We start from the raw sequence: 24383 nt of genomic DNA on the forward strand, positions 1-24383 counted from the left end.
GTTAGAGCAAAGATTTTCTTACCCAGTGTCACGTCTTTGCTAAGAATATGCTGCTTAGGAAGTAACATATGCATTTAGTCCACTGGAGTCAGAGTTCAGGATGTTTCCTGTGCTCAGATCTGCTTTGGGATTGTGGAGTGTAAGACCCTATGGTCGTGAAATGAGTGGCTGAGAATGTGTCTGATCCTATTTCCAGAGCACCAAGACAGAGCATAAGATATTACCCATATCCAGTGAAGAGAGTAGCTTTTCTAGCTATGAGAAGCCATTCATATAGAGAAGAGCATAGCTTAGAGAGATGCTGAACTTGGCCTTTTTCCTGCCTATGCAATATTGCCAACCTTGCTGTATTAGAATTAATGTCATACCCAACACTGTGAAAACGGGGGCCTGTTTGCTTGGCACTTTAGGGATGTGATTTGCTCTGCATTTTGGGATTTGCAGATTAATTTGGAGTTGAAGAATGCATTTGCCATCTTGTGTATGTGTGTGCATGATTTCTGGCTGGACCTGGAATACATTTAAAGTAGTCAGTAAGAAGTTTCGCAAAGTTTGCACAGCTTTTTTTATTTTAAAGAGCTGTGAGTCACCCACCGTGTGAATTAGGAAAGTAGATCTGCATTTTGGAAAAAGTGTGCACGTGGTAATGTTGGTATATTGTCTGTAGAGGGTAATGAAGATTCTGTTAAAACACTGGAAACTCTTAATCAGAGGGTGAAGCGCCAAGAGAACTTGCTGCAGCGCTGCAAGGAGATGATTCGGTCACACAAGGAGCGCTGTGCCCAGCTAAGCAATGAGAAGGAGGCACTGCAGGAGCAGCTGGAAGAGAGACTTCAGGAGCTAGAGAAAATGAAGGTAAAACGCTCTTGATTTTATGCGTAGCTACAAGAACGGTGTAAGAATTCCAGAACTTGCAGAATTTATTCAGAGGGCACAAATGCTGCGTTGCTAAGATCATCTTGTAAGCCAAGATGCAAGAAGGGGAGCAGATGTTAGGCATGTTTTCTGCTCATTTGACTATCAGAGCTCTCTCATTCACAAGAGAATCCCTGCCTTTGGATACCTGAATTGTTACGGAAGCAGTGAAGCAGCCTAACAGTGGAAGATTTAGGAGTAATTCTAAGGCTGCCTGCTTTCATTTCCCTGAACTTCATTCTCTGCTTTACCTCCAAGGAGTACTGCAGGGTCCCACTGCTAGCCTAATTTAATTTGCTTAATGTAACGACAGCTTTGGTTATTTACCAGTCTAGGAATCATTCTTTCTAAAAGCCAAACATCGAGTGCTTGCCAGAAGGTATTTTCATGTGGGTGGCAGTGATTAAAGCTTTTGTGGATGGGCTCTCTTTGTTTTCATTTTAGGACCTTCACATGGGTGAGAAGACAAAACTGATTACACAGCTGCGTGATGCAAAAAATTTGATTGAGCAACTAGAACAGGACAAGGTAAATAAGGAGGGATTTTAATACAAACTGCACTTTTGGAAGAAGAGTGGTTAAACTTGAAATATCTGACTTAGTGGTGTTTGAAGCTGTTCTTGGTCACCTATTTTGGATTCCCATGGCTACACACCTCAGTGCAAGATTTAAAAAATCTAATGAGGATGAGATGCAACATAAAGGAGTTAAACAACCAGTAAAGTAGCTCTAGTTTCTTAGGAATATGCAGAGTTTCTCCATTTTTATTCCTTCTAACATTTTTGGTTTTTTTTTTAAACTGTGATTACTTGGAGTAACTTCTGATGGTGGTGTAACAAGCAGCATGGCTCACACTCGTCATCTGTGCTTGCTCTTTAAGGAGAAGCAGATGCACAATGGTGCTTTTAGTTTACAGAATACATATTTCAAAGAAAAATAAAAGAAAATAATTTTTTTCTGATGGTCCTTGTTTCCTGGAGGAGTTTTTTTAACCACTGGATAAATTCTGGCTCTTCAAAATAATTCAGTTTCTGATCTTTTTATTATTTTCTGACATAGAAAAAAATCCCCACAATTTCTGATACTGTAGAAACGGATAAAAGTTTATTTCCAACACGGAGTGTGTCCCAGCTTGAAATTGTTTTCGATACGCATTTTATTTGTTTGTTGGCTTTTATCACAAGGACCTTTTCCATAGGGCATGGTAATTGCAGAGACAAAGCGACAAATGCATGAAACACTGGAAATGAAGGAGGAAGAGGTGGCCCAGCTGCGTGCTCGGATCAAGCAGATAACTACACAGGGCGAGGAGTTGAAGGAGCAGAAGGAGAAGTCTGAAAGAGCTGGTAAGAAACTGAAGTTTATTAGCTTTCGTATTTGATCACAAGAAAGCTTCAGCATATTTTTGCAGTTTTTCATCAGGTGTTATTTGGAATGGGTATTAAAACATGCTTTTTTTCCTAATGTTCTGCTGTGTCACCCCTGCTGGCATCGTTACTAACTTCATTTCTGGTCATGAGTTATTAACTGTTCTGTGTGATGCTCTACTATCAGTTCAACTGGAGCAAGTAAGGAAACTGCTGTAGCAGCTGTACCTCCTTTGTAGCAGAAAAGATTGCCATAGTGTTGTACTGGTGTAATTTCAGGAGAGAAGCTTTGGGAAGATTTTTTTTTAAATGTTAATGCCTTCTGTGTTTGCTATAGAAAACGTAGCAATTAATGCATAAGAACTTGGAAAGATGTAGGAACAGAAGGATGTGTTACAATCATAACAAACCTTTGCTTTCAATAGTTGTAGCAGAAGCATTTCAGGTCTTTTTCCTAGTAAAACATCAGTGATGATCCTGTTGTTTCAGGGTTTTGTGACCTCATGTTTGTACAATTATTACACACCAAAGTTTGCTGTTGTTGGAAATTTGGTAGCATTAATTTTGTGGACTTACAGTCAGTCTTTCCAGCTTTTTCTTTTTTCTTTTTGAACATGGTGAAAGCTGTTTTGCACCATATCTGTCTAAATTCTTGGAGAAACATTTAGATTGTTCTCATAGGCATTTGGAGGGAGTAGTTCACAGTCTTGGCAGGAGCTGTGATGTGATCAGTTGCATAAAGCATGCAGTATGGTGTTTTTTTCTCTGTAAGTATTGAGAAGTTCAAACCATACATCTTGTAGCAGTTTTATTTTAAATCTATGTAAGCTTAGATCAGAACTTCCAATTTTAAAGATGAATTTGTGATACAGAAGAACAGGTTCAGCTTCCAAAACCAGCAAAGGATACATAAAGATAACAAAGCAACAAATGGTCAGACAGAAGACTTCTGTACAACCTATGAAAGTAACAAATATTTGGATTAGGTGCCCTCCTTCCCCATCCTTTCATGAAAATTTTTAGCTTTGAAATCCTTGTTCTAGAAATCAGTGACTCCTTTGCTGAAGTTGGAATTTTGGAGACTGGAAAGCTTAGATTTTTGGGTTTGTTTTTGTTTGTTTGCTTGTTTTTTAAACAAAATATAATTATCAAGAATATTTTAACATCCCCCAGATAGGAAGTTACTGCAGACATTGAAACGTAGCCATTTTTGAAGTGGTGGAAACCTTTAATGAGGAACTGAGGTCCACATCCTCCTGTCTGTACAGTCATTGCCTCATGTCTGCGTAGTTGGAATATGAAAATGAGTTAAAGGCAATCTGTTTTCATATTCACTGCTGTCACTGCAATGACAAGGAATTTCACTTAGTAATAATGTATAGAACACATGGCACTTCACATACTATACAACACTTCACTGTGTTATATGTTCTTTTTATTTTTAAGTGCTTATGGTGAAGTTTATGGTGTATAAATGTCCATTTTAACACAGAGTGCTTATTTTTGTACTCTCTGAAGCATCCATATGCAGATGTTGGAACCTCTGGAAGATTACTTAGTGCAGTGAATTTTATTAGGTTTCCCTATGCATTCCAAAGAAGTCGTGATGCACAACTGAAGTGGAGCTCAATGCAGTCAAAATCATTGTTCCGGCGTTTGAAAAAACACCGTGAATATTGGGAAAGCTGGGAATTGGTTCTTTGTCACAGGCTTTGGCTTTCACAAGTTCTGCAAACTTGGCAGCTTTATGTATTTGAGGTCTGAAGATAGGTTTCTTGGCTACTTAATGCGAGATTACTTTCCATTGTAGACTTGTTGATTTTCTGTATGGTGATTCAGTGAAGATTTACTCAGTGCAATATTGTATTTGCAGCAGTGTTACATTTCATCCACATTATGATAAAATAAAGATTTGTACTTTTTTTTGTACTTGGCATCTACTTCAGCCTACAGTATAGCACTAGGACAAAAATCATTGTATTGTGTGGCTACTTTGTATTTTAAATTTTGTCAGTGTCACGTATCTGGCTTTTGTATTGTAATGAAGTGACAGTGCTGAAAAGCACCAGGATTTGATTCAATACAAGGAAAAATAGTGACAGTTTAATGTTAATGCATTTTTGTGTACTGACAGATGCATATCTTTATTTTGTGTGCATTGTATAAACTGCAACCGTGTTCCCAGTTAATGTTACAGTTCAGTTTTGTTACAGTTAGAAGTACACTGTATGAAATCTCACAGAGCATCTTGTTTTTGTGCATCCACACATGCCAATAAGTGAATCATGGTGCCTTTCCCAAGCCTTGTATGAACAGGACTGGGGTAAGGGCTTTCTTTTCTTACATCAAACATTGGGTGCTTGGTCTGGGCTCTAAAAGTAAATTCTGTGCTTCTCAGGCAATGGCAGTTCATTAACTGGAAGCAACCGCAAATGTTACGGAATGCTTTTCAAAATGCTTTTCACTTAACAATAATATTGTTAGAATTAGTGAATTTATTGCTAAACTGAAGTTTGTTATTCCTCAATTCTTGGCATAAGCCGTCTTTGACTTCTCAGAATGCAGTTAATTGATGAGTTTATATTCTGTGAAGTAAAATAAACAAGCAGGCTTTAGAAAGTGAATTCCTGTTTCTTCTTTGCTGCTTTCTGCAGATGACATTTCCTTTGCAAGATTAATGAGTTTATGCTTTGTAAATTTCTATGGAGATTAAAAAAGGCTCGACTCTGTGTTAAGAGTCCTGCATAGCTGCTCAAAGCAACTGTAGGAAATTAATTCAACCTTTATTTCTCAAGTAGCTTTTTGACAAGATGCCCGCTCTCAGCCTTCGGTAAGAAAGCATCTTTTGCCAAATCAGTTTTGTGCTTTGTGCACCATTTCCAGCAGTAGATGGCACTACAGCTGAAGGTAATCCATGTTTGCAGTACTGACCAGGCTAACCAAGAAGCCTTCACAATACTGATTCATGTTACACAGGGCAGCAGAGGCAAGAAGGGAGAGCTGGAACTGATACTTAGGAGTAGGATATGTAAAGCAGTTAACTTTCTGGTGCACGTCTTAATTAATCAGTTTTGCAACCTGGTGCTTCTTAGACTGTGCTCAGGCTTTGTTTGATTTTATATCAAAAATATCTGTTGGTCTGCTTTGGTCACATGAATGAGTTCTTGCAAGACTTGTCTGGTACTTCGTTGGTGTGTTTGTTAGCACTTCTGTTTTGCCAGTGAGCCTTAATGAGACCAATACCTTAGACAGAAGGATCTTTTCTCACCATTAGCTGTGCTGGTTCAGAAGAGCAGTGGCAGGGTCCTTACTTTACTCTTGGGATTCAGAATAGATGTACTTGGACAAAAACACTGGCTCCTTATTCCAAGCTTTTATCCACAGTAGTATTAAAAGCTTCAATAGATTAGAAAAATAATAGTAACAATAGTAATTTAGGCTGTGTTCTCCCTCCCTGGTGTTAGCCCTCTACTGGTTTGAAATTCGCTTGTGTTATGCTACACTAGAATTAACTACTCTGATTTAAAACGTTCTGTTTTGCTGAAGTGCTCTAAGTGCCTGAGATGCATATAATTTAACTTTTACAGAACCGTGTGTGTTTGTGAAGTGTTGCTTTTTTGTGCTTTCATACCCCCTTGACGTTTCGTCCAGCAGCTCTGCCTACTGTTTGCATTAGCATCCTGCTTGCAATTATGGCAGTGCAGCTGTCATCCTGCATGTTGCTCAGCTTTCACTTACCAGCAGGTCAATCTTAGTGCAAATTTGATTCGTCTGTTTAGTGAGTTTGTGGGTGGTGGCAAATGCATTCATTTCTCGGAAGGAAGAGATTTCTTAAATGAAATTAAGATTCTGTTACTCATAGCAAGAATCAGAAAATGAAACAGTGAAGTATCTTACAATCTGTTAGATGCAGGTTTTCTGTTCCAAATTGTATTTAGTAAAAGTTTAGGCTGATTTGTCTGTCTCTGTGTGCTTTGGCTAGGGCTAAGGGAAGAGGAGAGCAGTCACTACCAGTCTCCAGATGCAGTGGTGCAGCCTGCATTCATGGTTTGGGGCACAGGAGGAAGGAGTGGAGTCCTGCTGGCCTTGGGTGGCAAATGCCCCAGTGGAGGTGATGAAGAACATGCTTGGAAAGCAAGTGGCTGCCTCATGAGGAGCTATAGGCCTCGTGCATGCTGGCAGTGTACTTTACACTGTTTTGCTTTTTGACATAATCTATTAGATTTCTGTAAAGAGTTCTTGAAGTACTTTGTAAGGAGGTATTGAAGTAGAATGAGGGATGAAAAACTGGATATGATTATGTGGTTTGGTATTGTCATGGTCAATAGCAGACCTGTTAACATCCTAAAACATAACTGTTGCTGTGAGAAGTCAGAGAAAAGCTTCCTTGCAAAACAGTTGGAAAAGGTCAGAAATTGGATGAATGCAATTTTATGGACTTAAGTAACTTGGAAACGTATTTGTGGCATTGGTTCAGCAAGCGCAGTTTGTTAAGAAAGACTGGTTTCAAGTGTTATCAGAAGATTTTTAATAGGAATCATAATTTGCTTCTCTAATTCATGCCTGAATATTACTAAATATGGTTAACTGCATTTGTTTCACAAAAAAGGATGACAGTAACTGTTGTGAATGCCTACTAAGCAATGGTGTATCAAGGAAACAAGGGATGTGTGTTTTGGGGGTTTAGAATTAAGGTAAAGAAAGGTGAGCATACTAAGTAACATCTTAAAAAGTGATTTTATGTCTGTTCCAGGCTAATATCCAACTAGTCCAGGTTTTTCTGTGCTCTGTTAAATTACGAACATGACATTGGTACTGTGATCACAGACTTCCCTGATAGTGAATACTTCCTAGTCTTGTGTCAGTCTGTGGAGATTCTGTTGTCAGTTCCAGCGAGGGATTTGGATATTGAAACTGGTATTGAGAAATCATAACAAAACAGCTCCCATTCAGGAACTCGAGAATCGATTTGCTTTCTTTCTATATTCAAATGATCACCTCAGAAGTGAATGAAACAGGCTAGAATATTTGTTATGGTAAGAAGCAGCTGTGAGATGATTGCTTCCGATACCTAAGTTGTGTTTCAGCAGACTTGTGTCTGTCCTTACTTGTGCTTGTGTTCTTTGGCACACGTTACAAATATTCAAGTTCTTTTGAGAACAAATGCTAATATTTTTTCCTCAGATTTTTTTTTACAAAGTTTATAGAAGCACAAGGCGATCTTCACGAACCCACATTTTTCCAGTGTCCCTTCTGGTTGTGTTCATAGCAGTTTGTATTGAAGATAGGCAGTGAGAAGATGAAATTAGCAAACCCCATCTCTACACAGTATTAAAGAGAAGGTTATCAGGGTTATGCTGTGGGAAAGCAACAATTCTTTGGTAAATAAAGTACAGTGCCATTGTACTCGAGTATTCTGTTCAGGAAGAGTTCTTTCATGATTTAGTAAAAAGTGAGAAAGTTATTTGTTGCTTATGGCTGGAAAAAGAGCCATAGTTTTACTTGTGTGGTTTATATACCTTATAAGGATTGTAGGGGAAGAAAGAGAAGCTACTGAAATCCAAAAGCAATCAAGGCATTCACAGCCATTTATCAGTTTTTTCCTTTCTAATAATAAAATGATGAGAATTCTTGATGAATTCATAAGCTCACGAGCATTTTTTTTTTCATGTTTTTTTAAATCTCTCCAGCTTTTGAAGAGCTTGAGAAGGCTCTGAGTACGGCCCAAAGAACAGAAGAAGCCCGGAAAAAATTACAGGCAGAAATGGATGAAAAAATCAAAGCAGTAGAAAAGGCAAGTGAGGAAGAGAGGGTAAATCTTCAGCAAGAGTTGACGAGAGTGAAGCAAGAGGTGGTTGAGATTATGAAGGTAAAAGCTGAAACTCACTTTTATTGTTGTTTTTTAACCTAATCGTTAAATTACAAATAAGCTATAGCTGTAAAATGCATTTAATATTGATGTTCATGTTGCTAATTTTTCACTGATGCTTTGGGAGAATGATTTACTTACATAATGTAATTCATTGGTAAAGCATCTGTGTAAGCTGTAGGTAGCTGTTTAAGGTCAGGTGATGATTCTCTTCTCGCTCATGAAATAATGGGAATAGAGGGAAAGTCGCAGACAGAAGCTTCTGTTCCAATTTGTTGTTACATCTGAACTAAAATTGAAAACGCTGCGTTCACCTTTGTAGAAGAACCTTTTGAAAATGTGATGTTTCTTTGATGAGAACTGTGGAAGACTTGAAGTTTGAAAATAACATTTGACAGGACTTATTTCTAGGAAGTGTCTCAAATAATTGTTAGTTACTAAAAGGAAGCAAATGCTTTTGGTTTCCTTTCTCTGCACTGTATTTCTTATTGGGAAGCAATACAAAATGTTTTGTTAATTCATGTTTTGAAATTAGTTTTTTTGTGATGTTTGATTCCCAGAAGTCTTCAGAAGATCGTGTTGCTGAGCTGGAAAAGTTACATAAAAAAGAAATGGCTACCAAAGATCAGGAGCTAAAAGAGAGATTGCAGGCCCAAGAAAGAGAGTTCCAGGAGAAGATGAAGGCAGCTCTTGTAAGCATTCCTAAAATGTGTAGAAAGACATTTCTCTAAGTGTGAGGTGGGTACTAGAAGTTTTAAATCCCATTCCACAATGGGAGTCCTTTAGCACTCAGGTGTGAGTGCTCTCCAAAAGTCAAGGAGCTCAGAGACATCAGAGCGTGAAAGATAAGCAGCTACAGTGATCCAGACTGAGTTAAAGATAATGAATCAGTGTTGGTAATCACTGACAGCTGCATGTTCTGTGAAAAATTGTTACTGTTTTTTTTTCTTTAACTCTCTTTGTTAGACTTGTTTTTTAAATTTCTACCTCTGGGTTATTGGAGATTGGCCACAGCAACTAGAGAAAACGAGGTACAAAGAATGAAGTTGTTAAACGAAAAGCATTGACTTTCATGATGTCTGGTTATGTGATGTTGTCAGAGTTACACATTTGCAGTGGTTGATCTCTGGTAGAAAAGATCCTGGTGGGTCTTTGCTGTTTTCTGTAATCTGTAGTCCACTTCAGCTCATTGTGCAGTTTCACTTCTCAGCTAGGTGTTCTTTTCTGCTCTTCTTTGATGGCTGGTGACTAGAACAGAGGATGTTGACTGTTCCTTCCTGAGTGTGTTCTTCTATTTATTTTTAAGATTACTTTTTAATTATAAGAAATAGAGATATAAAAATCTTTTAGCAGAATCAAGTGGAGACAGATGCTTGTTCCCCAGAGGTGTTACTCACAGTTAATAATGGTGACCAAACAAAAATGAAATGCTTGAGTTGAATTGTCATGCATTTAAAAAGAAAAAGTGGAAGGCAAATGGTTGCCAAGTAATGAAAATGGAAATGATTTGTAATAATCTGTTTTCACAAAAATTCACACCACGTTTGTATGCAGTGTAAATATATGTGATTACTATATGATTCCTACTAACTTGTTGGTAAATTTCCCATTATACTGTTTTTGAAGGTGTGGGCCATCTTTATAGTGTATTGTCTTACTCATTTTGGTACAGGAGAAAAATCAGAGTGAGTGCTTAAAAACCCTTCAAGAGCAAGAGCAACAGGAATCCCTAGCCTTAGAAGAACTAGAGCTGCAGAAGCAAGCAATACAGTCAGAATGTGACAAAAAACTTGAGGAGATGCATCAGGAAGTAGAGACTTTTAGAACTGTGAGTAAATATTACAGAAATGTAAACATTTTCTAAGAACGCCGTTCAGAGTATTCTTAACTCTGACTAGTTTACGAATAATGTGGATGTTTTATGCTCAGGTTTGGCTGCATTACACAGTGTAATAGTGGTGACCAAAATGGTACGTATTACCAAAGTAAGCTACAGCTTGTACTTTTTTTTTGTACAAGATCTGATTTCAAAATAGAGCAATCCGTTCACTTTGTATCATGGTGTAATATATGAAGTCGTATCCATCAGCGCAGGTTTTATGTGTGTGATACAGGAGAACAGTGCTTTCATCAGTTTAATTTATGGGTAGTGCTACCGTACGAATGCTTACAAAGGTGCTTAAGTAGTAAAAATTTGCTAAGTTTTTTGAAGTCTTTTGCTTTTTGTCACAGGAAAGTTTGTATTTTCTCCTAAAGGAGGTTTGCATTTTATTCAACCACTCCCAAACTTAAAGTTGTGAATTTTGCCTATGGAGGGGTTTCATCTTTACAGCAGCAATGATATAAGAGGTGGAATTAAGATAAAACTAGTATGTAGGTATAAAGCCCAATAGCCCTTGTAGACTCAAGAAACCTGTACTCCAATCCTGTTTGTTCTTAAACAAACAACATTGCTCTTTTATACACTGCATGAATTAAGTTGTTTGAATTATTTATTCCCAAGTTTTTATTTTGCCTGTTTTCACTGCAGTGGAATAGAACTTCTTTTTTCCATTAGCTAACTCACTTAACTTAATGGAAGCAAGGTCGATAACAAACTAGATAAATTAAATAAAACTGTGTTTTCTAACAGAGAATTCTTGAATTGGAGAGCTCTCTTGCAAAGTGCTCACAAGATGACAGAAAGCGTTCAGAGGAATTAAGCACTTTGATGGAGTCTGAGAAGATGCAGCATGACAAGGAAGTGAGTGATATAGTGGAAAAACACAAGGAGGAGTTGGAGAACGTGAAGCAGCAGCAGGAAAAGCTTTGGACAGAAAAGCTTCAAATTTTACAGCAGCAACATGTAATTGAGATAGAAAAAATGAGAGAGAAGCAAGAACAAGAAATAGATACGATACTGAAAGAGAAAGAAACGGTTTTCCGTACACATATAGAAGAGATGAACGAAAAAACATTAGAAAAACTTGACGTGAAACAAACAGAATTAGAAACGTTGTCATCTGAGCTAACCGAAGCACTGAAAGTACGTCAGGATTTAGAACAAGAGCTCTCAGAATGGAAAAGTAAATTGGGTGAAGCAAAGCAAGAATTTGAAGGAAAGTTGGAAGCAGAGAGGAATCAACACAGAGAAGAGGTTGAAATTATGTTAAAAGAGCATGAGATGTCTATTCAAGGAGTCGAGAAGGTACTGAAGGAGGAACTGAACCAAATGAAGCAATCATTGGAGGAGAAGGAGAGACTGCTGGAGGAAATAAAAGCACGTGAGCAAGAGCTAAAGGAATCTGCACAAAGATCTGAAGCTGAACTTGTCCAAGCGTCTGCAAGGCTAGTGGAGGCTTCATTATCTCAGCAGAGCACTTCTGACCAGCAGGCAAAGCAATATGAAGAGGAATTAGCAAAGCTCCAGCAAAAGCTGATGGACCTGAAAGGAGAAAAGTTGGAACTTAGTGAGCAGTTAGTAAGAACTGAGTCCCAGCTGAACGAAGTCAAGAAGGAGTTAGAATTGTGCACCTCTCAGGTACGTGACCTGAAGCAGCATTTGCAAGAACAAAGCGATGAAAACACCCAGAAAGTAACATCTCTAACACAGCAATATGAATCTCAACTGAAGGATCTACAAGGAGAGGCTGATAAGGCAAAGCAAAGTCTGACTGAAAGGGAAAATGACATCGAACATGTGAGGAAAGTACAGAATGAACAAATGGAAGAGCTCAAACAGAAACTATTAGCCACAGAGGAGAGAATTAGTACTTTACAAGGAGACTATGAAAATAAGCTAAAGCGTCAGGAAAACAAAATGGAGAAAATGAAGCAGAAATCAAAAGATATGCAGGAAGCATTCAAGAAGAAACTCGCTGAGCAGGAATCTAAGCTAAGGAAAGAGCTTGAAAATAAGCAATTGGAGTTCAGTCAGAAAGAGAGCGAGTTCAATGCTAAAATATTGGAAATGGCACATGCCAGCTCAGCCGGAATCAATGATGCTGTGTCAAAACTGGAATCTAATCAGAAAGAGCAACTGGAGAGTCTGGCTGAGGCTCATAAGAGGGAGTTGGAAGAAATTAGCCGAAGTTGGGAAAAGAAACTCAATCAGCAGGCTGAAGAGCTCCAGGAAAAACATGAAATGGAACTGCAAGAGAAAGAGCAGGAACTTGGAGATCTGAAAGAGAAACTTGCCACCTGCAGTGCTGAAAAGGAGGACTCAAGGACAGAAATAACCCAACTGAAGGAGGAGCAGGTCAAGAGGAATGAGACCCTGAAGCAATTGCAAGAAGATCTAAAACAGTCCTTGGCTCAGATGAGTGCTCTGTCAAATAGTGAAAGTAGCCTGAAAGCACAGCTCCAAAAGCTGGAGGGTGATCTTAGTCAGTCCTTGAAAGAGAAATCAGGACTTCAGGAGCAGATCAGCAGGCAGAAAGCAATTGAAGAGGAGGACAAAGCCAGAGTTACTGAGCTGGCTGATAAGCTGAAAGCCCTGGAGGAGAAACTCCAAACTATGCAGTCTTCTCACAATAAGGATCGTGAAAATTATGAGAAAAAAATCGAGGCTTTTCAGCTACAAGAAACTGAGGTTAAGGAGCTCGTAGCACAATTAGATTCTTATTGGAAGAGCGCAGAAGTTCTGTTGCAAACAAAAAGCAATGAATTAATTGAAAAATGTAATGAAAAAATGGGTATAGTGACATGCAAAATTGCAGATTGTGAGCGCCGAGCTACAAAAGTTAAAGAAGCGGTAATTGTTAAAATGAATAAGTCAGTGCAGCAGCTGCAAGAGAAGGACAATGTAATAAAGTCCATGAGGGCTGATATTGAAGGTCTCGTAACAGAAAAGGAACAATTGCAAAAAGAAGGAGGGCATCAGAAGCAAGCAGCAACAGAAAAAGAAACTTGCATAACACAGCTCAGGAAGGAGCTATCAGAAAATATCAATGCTGTCACCTCAATGAGAGAGGAACTCCGGGAGAAAGAATCGGAGATCTCAACTCTCAACAAAACAATAAATGAGCTTAACGTTAGAATTGAAAGCATGGTGAGCTTAACAGAGAAGGAAGCAGCCATCTCTCTATTAAGCACTCAACATCAAGAGGAGAGGTTGCAGTTGTTAAACCAGGTACAGGAGTTATCATCCAGTGTTGAGGTACTGAGACAAGAAAAAGCGTCGGCTCTTGAGCAGGTCGATCATTGTACTGCCAAGCTGTCAGAGTGGAAGACAAAAGCACAAACGAGGTTTACACAAAATCATGAAACTATTAAAGATTTGCAGAGCAAACTTGAGGTAAGCAATACCCAAGCCATTAAAAAAGATGAAGAGCTAAACAAGCTGAAGGAGGAGCTGGCTCAGCAAGGCAAGGATCTGGATAGTTTAAAAAGTGCACTGGAAGAAAAGGAAAACAGGATGGAAAAACAAGAAAGTGAGTTAACTGCAGAGTTAAAAAGAGTTGCTGAATTGGAAGAACACATTGCTCAGAAAACTTCAGAAAATGATTCCTTGATGGAGGAACTTAGGAGGTATAATGAACAAAAAGACGCAGAGCAAAAAGAGGCAGCTTGGCAACTCCAGCAGGCAGAGAAGGTTGCTTTTGAAAAAGACAATCGGTTTAAGGAGGCTGAGGAAAAAGTGCTCAATCTTGAAAAGGAAATAGGTTCTCTGAAAGCTGAATGCGAAGCAAAAGAGAGAGAATTTGATCGAATGAAATCAGCGATACTTAAAAGCAAAGAGGAAGAACTGAAGGAGTTGGAAGAGAGACTGAATGCAGAGAACAGCACGAAGTTGGCAGATCTGAAAAAGAAGGCAGAGCAAAAAATTGGTTCTATTAAAAAGCAATTGATGTCTCAAATGGAAGAAAAGGAAGAGCAATTAAAACAAGATAGAGAAAATCAGGTAAGACATTTGGAACAAAAAGTCCAGGAAAGAGAGGCCAAAATTGAATCCCTGGAAGAAAAGATGAAGTCAACAAAAGATTCCACGGAATTAGAGAGAGAAATGCTGCAAAAAATAGAGAGTGCTAAGGCTGCCATAGAGCAAGAAAAAAATGAAATGCTTAAGAGTGTCCAACAGACACACGAAGAGAAAGTTAACAAGTTACAGAAGGACTTGGTAGAGAAAAACAAGCTGTTGCAGAAGTATGAAAGCGAACAACGTGAAGGTATAGATTCTCTTCTAGAACTGCAAAAGAAACAGGAAGAGCTCCTTAAAAAATTGGAATGTGCTGAGAAGACACAGAGAGAGGAGCAGAGTGTGACTGAAAGCCTCAGGGAAGAGCTCAAAGAGCAGGCTAAAAAATACTCCTTGCTAGTGGATGAACATGCTCGGTGTGGTGGTGATTTAGCAAGTAGTAGGGAAGAGCTGAAAGCTAAAGAACAAGAAAATCTGGATATGGAGAATATAATTGGAGATTTCCAGAAAAAAATGCAGGAAAAAGATGCAGTCAGTCACTCTTTAGAACAGAAGGTGAGAGAATTGGAAGATAATCTCGCTAAGGTAAATGAAATGCACAAGATAGAGATGGAAGATAGAAGTTTGAAATATGAAGAAAACCTAAAAAGTTTACAGCAGCAGCTGGAAGAAAGAAATGACTGCTTGAAAGCTTCTGAAGCAAATGCTGAAGAAAAGGCTAAATCTGCTCTGGAGCTGCAGAAATTACTGGGAGACATGCAGAACCAGCAGAAGGACTTGCAAGCTAAACTGGAGGAGACTGACAGGGAGAAACAGAAACTACGTAAGGATGTAAACAGTCTTCAGAAAGACCTGCGTACTCTGCGAAAAGAACATCAACAGGAGCTTGACATAGTTAAGAAGGAATCCTTAGAGGAAATGGAGCAGAAAATCAGGTAAGTTCTTCATTGCCAGTGTGGTTAACATCTTAACAACTTAAACCTTAGGAAGGCCTTTTTATAGCATGATTTCTTACAATGCAGTGATGACTGTTTTGCTTTGTTTTGTTTTCTAGATAGACTTAAACAGAAAGCAAGGAAGGAACACATAAAACATTATTTGATTCACCTGTTTAAAATACGGTTTCTCATTTGACAAAGCAATACCACTCCAATTGTTCAGTGAGGGTTATTTCCAGCATTACCAGAACATGAGATACAGTTTCCTGAAACAAGAAACAAAGTTGACTAAAGCTCAATTCTGAGGGCTTAGTGTCTCCTCTGAAGTAGCTCAGCATCAATTGAAAGTTCAGAGTGTGAACTGGGGTGGTGGGAGCAAAACAAGTACTACCAAGAATTGTCCATATGAACTGCAAAAAATGTTGTTCAGTGTTCTGATAGTGTATCAGGCAAGGAAGTTCCTAAAAATTTAACCATGGGGGCCCTTTAATTCAAAGTTTTGGGCAAAAAATGTGTATCTTTGAGGGAAGCAGAATGGGAGGATAATGGCACACGATGGTTCAATTCTGGTTTGTTTGTTTTGTTTTACAAATGAAGCACCTGTGTCTTCCAGGTGAATTAGATGGAAAGGAGGATCCCACAGAATTCAAAACCAACCCGTTATAAAATAGTTTTGGAAACTTCCTGAATTTCTTCCCTTGTTAAACTGTTCTCATAATCTTCAAACTTCTATTTTCTCAATGAATTTTTTCTTACTTTTTTGTACAGATGTGAACAGGAAGACATTGAATTAAAGCACAACTCTACATTAAAGCAGCTAATGAGAGAGTTCAATACTCAGCTTGCTCAAAAAGAAATGGAATTGGAAACAGCTGTAAAAGAGACCATCAGTAAGTGGTACAGTAATGTAAACGTAAAATGGAAAGGCTGGAAAGTAACCAGGTGTTTTGGAAAAGATATTTTATTTGCATCTCTGATGAAGATATGTACGTAATGATTTGTGGTTTCCTAGAGAAATAAGGGGAATCTTCTCTTGCTCTTTATAACTAGAGTACAGTGTATTTCAGCTTTTTTTTTTTTACTGTTGATCTTTTGCCACTGTAATGTAAGTTGGGGTTGGAGAAGAAAGTATCTTTTGACTTCATGTTTACTGAAAATGCTCCTAAGAGTGAGGAATTCCTGAAAATTTGCAGCTGTTTCTGGATCGAGGAAGAGATGCAATTAGTTGGTAATTACTGGTTGTGATCTTAACTCCTAAAGAAGGTCTGACATCAGGCAGAAAAACATGATCCAGATGCCAGAATGCTAACAATAAAATTCATGTGGATTAGAATCAAGTAATATAATATGTTTTCCTGAAGAGCTTTTTTTTATAGATACCTACTTCAATTTTTTTAAGCTTTTAAAATAGCATTGTGACTTAAAAGGCACATATTTGGATGAATTGATTTTGCCTCCTCTCTTATTTTGAATAGGTAAAGCCCAAGAGGTAGAATCTGAACTGATAGAAAATCACCAGATAGAGACAACTCAGTTGCATAAAAAAATTGCAGAAAAAGACGATGATCTGAAAAGAACTGTGAAAAAATATGAAGAAATCCTTGAGGTATCTTTCTGAAAAGTGATCTGGCTACTTCCATATATGGATACTTACATACACATATGGATACTTACATACAATTTCATAATAACTCTTCTTTTTTCATTGCAGAACTGGACAGAAAACTGTAATGCATTGTAGCAAAGATCTTTTAAATCTCTCTGATTGAATTATATTTTACATGTGTGGTGACCTGGTTTCCAATTAAAATATTTGGTTGTGTTTTTGGAATGTGTAAGAACAGCAAAGATCAGCCCCCAGCTCTGATCTGTGATAAATCCTTATGTCCTCCAGCAGTTTTTCTGTGCTCCAGATCATAGCAACCAAAGCAAGCAAGTTAAAATTGAAGATCCCCCAGATGATGTTGTTGCTTCTAGCAAGGATTTAAATACAGTGCTAGAGATATCCTCACAGTGTAGCTCCCTTCTGTGACATGCTCTGTCAGGATTGGTACCACAGTTCTTAAAGTAAGGTTCTTTTCTAGGAAGTTTTTTGCAAGTAAAACTTCCATTTTTTACTTCTAGCTGGACAATCTATCTTCATGACATTTGTAGGCATAGCCTTGCTCTGATATCTCACCAACCAGAAGTTAGCAGCCAACTTCAGTATCAGAGATAATTGACCCTCCAGGGTTGCTTTCTATTTTAGTCAAGCAGGAGCTTAGGTGCAGAAAATATACTGCAATGGACTGAATGGCTTTCAGGTGCTAAACTGTTACTGTATTGGGATGCAGACTTTAACTTTGGACATTCGAGTTCTGCTTGCACAAATAATGTTTAAAAGACTGTTTTTTGAATAGAACCATTTGCAGTAATAAAGAGAACTTCTATTTGTTTATGCTGAGTCCCAAGAGCTATGTCTGAATATTTTATTCTAAAAAATCCCAAATCTGCAGGCAGATGATCTATCCTGCTCTGTTTTTGAACATGAGGCAATCTGAGCGGATGTGACAGGATTTTAACAGTCCCCTTTTTTTTCTTTTTATCACAGAATTTAGAAAAATAGCATAATATAAAACCACAAAGTTAATTTTTTTTTATGACATACATCATTCCAGATCATACCTGCGTTTGCAGTATGCTGCCATTCAAGTCCTTGCTGTGAAGGTCGAAATAGATCAGTGATGTGAAATTGTGAAGGTGTAATTCCTTTCTGTTTTGAGATACATTTAGTCTGTATGGATGTGACAAGCAGGCATGCTGGACAGTTTGTAGGGTTGCAAGTTTATGCTCCGTTTGACTTTGTTGCAATTGGAGGCACAGTGATGTTCAAAGTACAATCAGGTGTAGTGCGATATTCTAAATTACAGACCATGTTTATTTTTTGGTGTATTTGTGAGTGTTTTTGTTACTGTGGCAAAACAATAATGAAACCTTGCCCCAATTCAGAGAATTCTGAAAAAGAGCTGCAAGAATCTTAAAAGTGAGTGAATATTTGTTAAATTCACTGAGATCTCTGCTAAAAAAATTGGAACACGTGCATCCACAGATTTTATCAATTTAATGTTAAGGTACCAGTTACTGCCATAAATATACCCAACTTGGCACGTGACAGGTTTGAGAAACTTTGAATCAAGAAAGTCATGCAGAGAGGTTTCTCTCAGTCATAAGAGGTAAGGAGACGAAGCACAAATCATGCCACTTGGAGGAAAGAAGTTTGATCATAGTAACTTTGTGGCTTGCTCTTGCACTTGAAATGTGGTGAATGATGCTAAAAATTAGACTAACTTGATGTGTGCATCCTTAAAGACCAGCAAGAATAAATCATTCTGTTAGAACAAGTTATTTACAGAATGTTCTGCTGGTAATTTGTCTTGCTTTACGTGCTGTCTGCTTATCTTTTATAAGCACTGTTATCACATAGGATTTCACCAGAGTCTCCCTAATTATAGACTTGTAAATCAATATAGCCTATAACTTGAGGGCTGTCTTTCTTCTATAGGTAAACTAACGAGTATAATTGGAGAAAAATTAAATGTTGTACTCCAGCTAGTTTATCTAAAGCCTGTCTAAGCTAAAATTGAAATATGTAATTTCAGATGCATATCCCCATGTGAATAAGGGTAGGTTCTGTGGTTTATTGAAGTCTTTGTTTGCAACTGTAATTAATCTGGGTAGTGTGTGGTTTATATATTTTCAGAGTATGCCAGATGCTGTATAGAACAAGAAGTTAATGTAATTCCGTGCTGGAACCTCACATGATCTCTAATTATTTCAAACTCTAAATCATGATCTCTACTCAGTGGGTTGTACAAGTATATCATATCTTACAGAAGTTTTAATCATCCTTTCTGGTTGTTTCTGTATTTTAGCTCCCTGCTATGACTGGGTGGTGTGCATGCAGTTTTGATTTATTTCAATGGGTAGCTGTCTAGAAAATGAATGAATTTAGATTCTTAGCATTAAAAAAAAAAAAAGTAAAATAAAATCAACTAGCTTTGCCAGTTTTCAACTTTTTAAATAGAAGAGTATAAAGAAACCATGTAAACATAGAATCTTGTTCAGCCCCTATGGTTGGTTGTTTCTTGCTCTTTTTCACTTGCCTTATGCCGGATTTCTGCCATATTGTTTCTGTATATGGCATAAGTCTTTGCTGTCAGTCTGCTGTCATTAAGTTTTGAGTGGTTAGATGATTATTTATTGTTTAACTAAAGATTTCTTCCTGTAATTTGAAGGCTCGTGAAGAAGAAATGACAACAAAAGTTCATGAGTTGCAGACACAGTTAGAGGAGTTGCAGAAGGAGTACAAGCAAAGGATGGCAGAAAAGGACCATCGGAACAATGAAAATGTGAGCTGGCATTGACATTACTGTTGTATCTCTAGGTGTGACGTGTTTTTGTCATCATGAAGTTCTACACGTGCAGCCTAAATCGAATTTTGTTTATCTGAAATTCGCCTTTGTGTACGTTTTGTTCTTTTAGGTGTTGTCTCCTTCCAAAGTGAACCTGTGCTAGTCTGCACTGTTTGATACTACCTTTTTTAATGAGATGTTAAAGAAGAAAATCACATTCTAATGATCCAATGCAATTTCCTTTCCTTCTTAAAAAAAGAAACTAAAAGCAACAGTAATGACAAAAAAACACATAGGAGGCAAAAAATCCCCTGCCCTCCTCCTCCCCCTCCAAAAAAAGGATTTTTTTTTTGCTGAAATTCCTCAGATTACTGAAATAGACCTTTGAATATATCGAGGATGGACAGAGAATTCTGTACTGAAAGAAGAGTGTCTGCATGTGTCTGAGAACACGTTTTAGTCAGAGGAATTCTCCTTTGATGGACAAAAATATGACTTGTTTTTACACTGAGATGAGGAAGAGTCTATGTGGTGTTGTCACTGATCAGAAAATTCCTATTTACCTTAGTTTGAGAATATGTTTTTTGATAGCTTGCAACATTGGGCATACTGTGTATTTAGACATGCTATGTTCTTCAAGTTATCTTTATGATGATTGCATTACAGACTCAAGAGAATTTAAATATAAGCTTTGATGCTTATCAGTACAAGCAAGCGTTAAAAAGTATTTGGGGCTACTGTTAGTATAGAAGCATCTTCGTGAAAGAATATGTATGATTTGATCATTTCAGTTTATCATCTTGGATTAGTCATATGATTAAGCATGATTAATGATTAAAGGGAATGAGATATTTGATATTTTCTTTTTTCATATCTGCATTCCCATCTGATTTTTTTTGTCTTGTTCTAGGTAATGATAGCAGAACTTCAGGTAAGTTTGGATTTTTTTATTTTTATTTTTTTTCCCCCTAAGTAATGCCTTGAAACTAGCAGTACTGCTTATCATAGAATCATGGAATCAGAATGGCCTGGGTTGAAAAAGACCACAGTGATCCTCCTGTTTCAACCCCCCGCTATGTGCAGGGTCACCTACCAGCAGACCAGGCTGCCCAGAGCCACTGAAGCAGTATGTTCAGTAGTTTGTTGAAGTTTTCTGTATGTGGCTGTTCTTTCAGGCACAGCTTGCACAGAAGACAACACTTGTCAATGATTCAAAGCTGAAAGAGCAGGAGTTCAAGGAGCAGGTAAGGGTGCTGCTTGAACAAGGGGAGAACATCATCTTTTTTGATGATCTGTATTTGCAATATTAAATGTTTTGTTCCTTCCAACTGATGATGGAGCACAACTCAGGTACAGGAAGTATGATACTAATACATGTGAAATAGTTTTGACTCATACATCTATGCACATTTTCAAAATACTCCTCAGTCCCCAGGGTTACCAAATTATGGTTCCCCACTTTTTCCAAACTAGATCTTCTGGTTTTAGGTAAAGTAAGTAAGTAATTTTATATCTGTGTTTTTATATGGGTGTATGCATATACATGTATATGTCACATGTATTTAAGTATATGAATATGTATATAAGTAGATGTTCTCATGTGTCTATATACATGTATGCACCGTTTTCCTTAGGCACAGTTGTTAATAACGTTTTGAAGGGCAAATATATTTTGCTCTACTAGAATGTCAGGATGTTTAGCTGGAACTTCTTATGCTGACTTCTAACTTTTAACAGTTCTGATCTTGACTGTGCTCTGTTTAGATTCATGTACTGGAAGACAGGCTGAGACATTATGAAAAGAAAATGTATGTCACATCAGTTGGGACACCACTCAGAGGTGTGTACGTGCTTTTCATCACATAAGCTTGTTTATTTGAAAGATATGCTTTTGTTTAGAGAATCTATTAAAACATCAGGTTTTTTGAAACACTTTCATAATGTGTTTTGCAAATCATGTAGCATTTCTGTTTGATGTCTTACAAGTGAGACAGCTCTGTATCAGCATCTGTTATCTCTGGGGGGATTGATAGAGGCAGTTTCAGTGAAAATAGGGTGGAGGGGAATTATACCCTAGCTAATTGAGTGCAGTCTTTGTGACTCTTTAAACATCTTAACTATGCAATTATTACATTTCACAAATCTCTCTTGTGTTCCATGTCAGGACTCCTGCCATTCTTATAACTAAATGTCCTTTCCAAGATCTCCTGCTCTGACACCTGGATTACCTTACTGTTACTTTTCTTGCTCTATCCATATTTATTAAGAGCACTTTAAAAAGTTGTTATGCAGAGTTACTTCAAGCAAGTATTTTTAACCCATCTCTGTGGACCATTTCTTCTTTATCAAAAGTCCACTTTCTCCTAAGACTTATGTCCAAATCAGTCCAATATCTACTCTAAACAGCTAATTTAATTTGCCATTGGCCTGCGACACTGCGTTAAATTATGCATCTTTCTATCTTCCTTCTTTAGCTTGGTAAGAAGAAGCTAAACTATTAGTTTATTCTCTATCAATATTCCTCATAAAAGTTATCCTTCACTGCTGTCTTTGCAGAACTTGATGATTGTATTCATAGTTTGGTGTACCACTGCCTATCACACCCATGAATGCCTCTTTCTTTCTTTTTCTTAACTTTGTACTCCTTTTTTTTGTTTCCTTCTGTGCATCCTGTATCTCCTGTCTAAGCTGTCTGTAAGACAGCTAAAGTTTCTCTCTTGATCTCATACTGCAGCTGTTCGCCTTCTTTGAACATTCTTTATTTTTAATACAAATAAAGCACATTTCATTGAAAAAAATATTAACACTTGCAGTTATTTCTTTCTTTTTTTTTTTTTTTACATCTCCTTTTCCCTGTTTTCAACTATCTTAAATTCAGAATCTGTTACATCAGTTTATCTTTTGTGCAATCCCTCTGAAACCTAGATTGGTATAATTTCTGATTGCAAATGCACTGATACAAAAGTGGAATCAAGTCATAGTCAAGAAAAACAGGGGAATGTAAAGAAATAGGTTTTAAGTCTGTCTGGTATGAGTTAAAAAGAAGAGATGCCTGAATTTTCATTTAAAAACAAAACTTCATGAGTAGTACATTGCTGAGGATTATTTAATTGAATTTATTTAATTTATTTATTAAATTTATTAAATTTATTAAATTTATTTAATTAAATGTGCTGATCCATTATATTTTAAGCTTCAGGAAATTGCTCTAAGTAGGTTTTAGGCACTGGCAGAATTACGGTCGCTATGCCCGTGTTTCATACTTGGTTACATTTTGTTTCAGTCACTTTCTGACTGTGAGTGCACACATTCTTATGATGTATAAGAGTTGTTTTTTTTTTTTTTTTAATATATATATTTATATTTTTATATATAAAGCACCTATCACCTGATTGGTAAACATTCTTTGGAACCATTTTGATGGCAGGGGTAAGAACAGGAGTCAGCCTGTCAGTACCTCAGCATTTCTGTTTCCAACCAATTGAAAAAAATAAATAAATAAAAGCCACAAGACTTTGCTGCCAGCCTGGCATGCTGGTGTTTAATAGTGCTACTCCATCAGGGTGGGAGGAAGACTTATTGTGAGTGGCAACAGTTTGCACTGTGACTTCTGTCAGTATAAACATACTTATTTTTCTTTACACAGATGGAAATCTTCATCATGCTGACGTTTCTCTCTTTGGAGAGCCTACTGAGTTTGAATACTTGAGGAAAGTGCTCTTTGAATACATGATGGGTCGTGAGACAAAGGTATGGAAAGTTGTATGCAGCGGTGTGATGTGGGTTAGAGTGAAGTTCAGCTTCCTCACTGTATAGATCCAAAGTGCCATGATGTTGGTGCTTCATCATGTATTGTCTGTTATTGTAAAAAGATTCAGTGGACTTCCAGAGCTTTTTTACAAAGAGATATTGAGATAAAACGCAGGGGAAGGGAAAGGAGAGAACACTGGGGAGGGGGAGGAAGTGTCACATCTCTCACCAAGGTACTTACAGAAACAAATACCTCTACAGGTAGGTGTTATTTTACCAGCAGAAGTCTTAGTGTCAGTCAGGCTTACTGGACTTTGAAAGCTGATATGCACTATGTTAGCAAACTTTTGTGATGTTATCTTGGTGCAAATGTGATTAAGTTACGGTTGTATTAAATATTACCTTGTTACTAGCTCTGAAGATGACGGTTTTTTTCAGATTGTTCCTTAAAAATCTTTTATAAGGCACCCAAATCTGTGTACCTTCACTAGTTAGCATTAACTTACTTTTAAAAGCAGAGAAAAGCTGCACAGTAGGCTCCTTGTTGTATGCTGACAAGCTTGTGAAATCATTCCCATGTTGGAATTTTACTTGCTTGTAACAATACTGATGCTAAGAGATTGACCAGGTTCAAAGGAGGTATGTCATAACACAAACATTTTTCTTGGATGATAAATGCTATGTGGATAAATATTTTTTTTTCCTCCCTGGAGTTTTTCCATTCTTTGTTGTGCTGCTTTCAACTTGCACTACTATTAAGTAAAAAGGTTTTATGCAGGTTTCTGTGTTAGTTGGGTCTGTTCTCACTGTGCTCCTTATGGAATAAAATTTGTTCTACGCAGGACTTCTTGTCCTGACAGGATTCCTCTCTCTTTTCATCTCTTTTCTTACTTTGCTATTTAACTTCTTTTTTATGAGAAACATAAATCCTGGATCCAAAACAAACTAGAATCACTAGTTAGCTTCTGTTCCTAGGCGTGTGGCTCATTGGCTGGCTCTCTCACCTTAATAGCATCTGATTGAAATCACTAAGGAAAAATACGTGCATTACTGGATAATTACTGGATAATTACAATAACTTTTGAATTCTGAGGGACTTAAACATTAACCACAATAACAAACTTTGTCAGCCATGTTCCAACTTCAGCCACCCCACGAGACTGTGATGGATGACTGGTGTGTATTGTTGGTGCAGGTAGCAAGCATTCTGTCGTTCCTCCAGTTGCTGTGATTGAAAGATACCTGTATTTGTGTGTG

At 37.5% G+C, this 24383-nt stretch overlaps 1 protein-coding gene across 4 annotated transcripts in view; it reads left to right on the plus strand.

Moving 5' to 3' along the window:
• The window catches only part of GOLGA4 (golgin A4), a 59085-nt gene that overhangs the window by 25215 nt on the left and 9487 nt on the right, over positions 1-24383 (plus strand). For all 4 annotated transcript variants that reach the window (XM_042888432.1, XM_042888429.1, XM_042888431.1 and 1 more), the window contains 14 exons: positions 668-855; positions 1360-1443; positions 2114-2261; positions 7973-8151; positions 8712-8843; positions 9824-9979; positions 10784-14982; positions 15754-15875; positions 16461-16591; positions 19260-19373; positions 20287-20307; positions 20552-20620; positions 21141-21216; positions 23023-23126. In XM_042888432.1, coding sequence (XP_042744366.1) covers positions 668-855; positions 1360-1443; positions 2114-2261; positions 7973-8151; positions 8712-8843; positions 9824-9979; positions 10784-14982; positions 15754-15875; positions 16461-16591; positions 19260-19373; positions 20287-20307; positions 20552-20620; positions 21141-21216; positions 23023-23126 — 5723 coding nt within the window. The remainder of the gene's footprint in view (positions 1-667; positions 856-1359; positions 1444-2113; positions 2262-7972; positions 8152-8711; positions 8844-9823; positions 9980-10783; positions 14983-15753; positions 15876-16460; positions 16592-19259; positions 19374-20286; positions 20308-20551; positions 20621-21140; positions 21217-23022; positions 23127-24383) is intronic.

This window comes from Lagopus leucura, unplaced genomic scaffold, assembly GCF_019238085.1.
Source record: "Lagopus leucura isolate 7727_CA_CO unplaced genomic scaffold, USGS_WTPT01 Super-Scaffold_100157, whole genome shotgun sequence".
In the NCBI taxonomy this organism is placed as follows: Eukaryota; Metazoa; Chordata; class Aves; order Galliformes; family Phasianidae; genus Lagopus; species Lagopus leucura.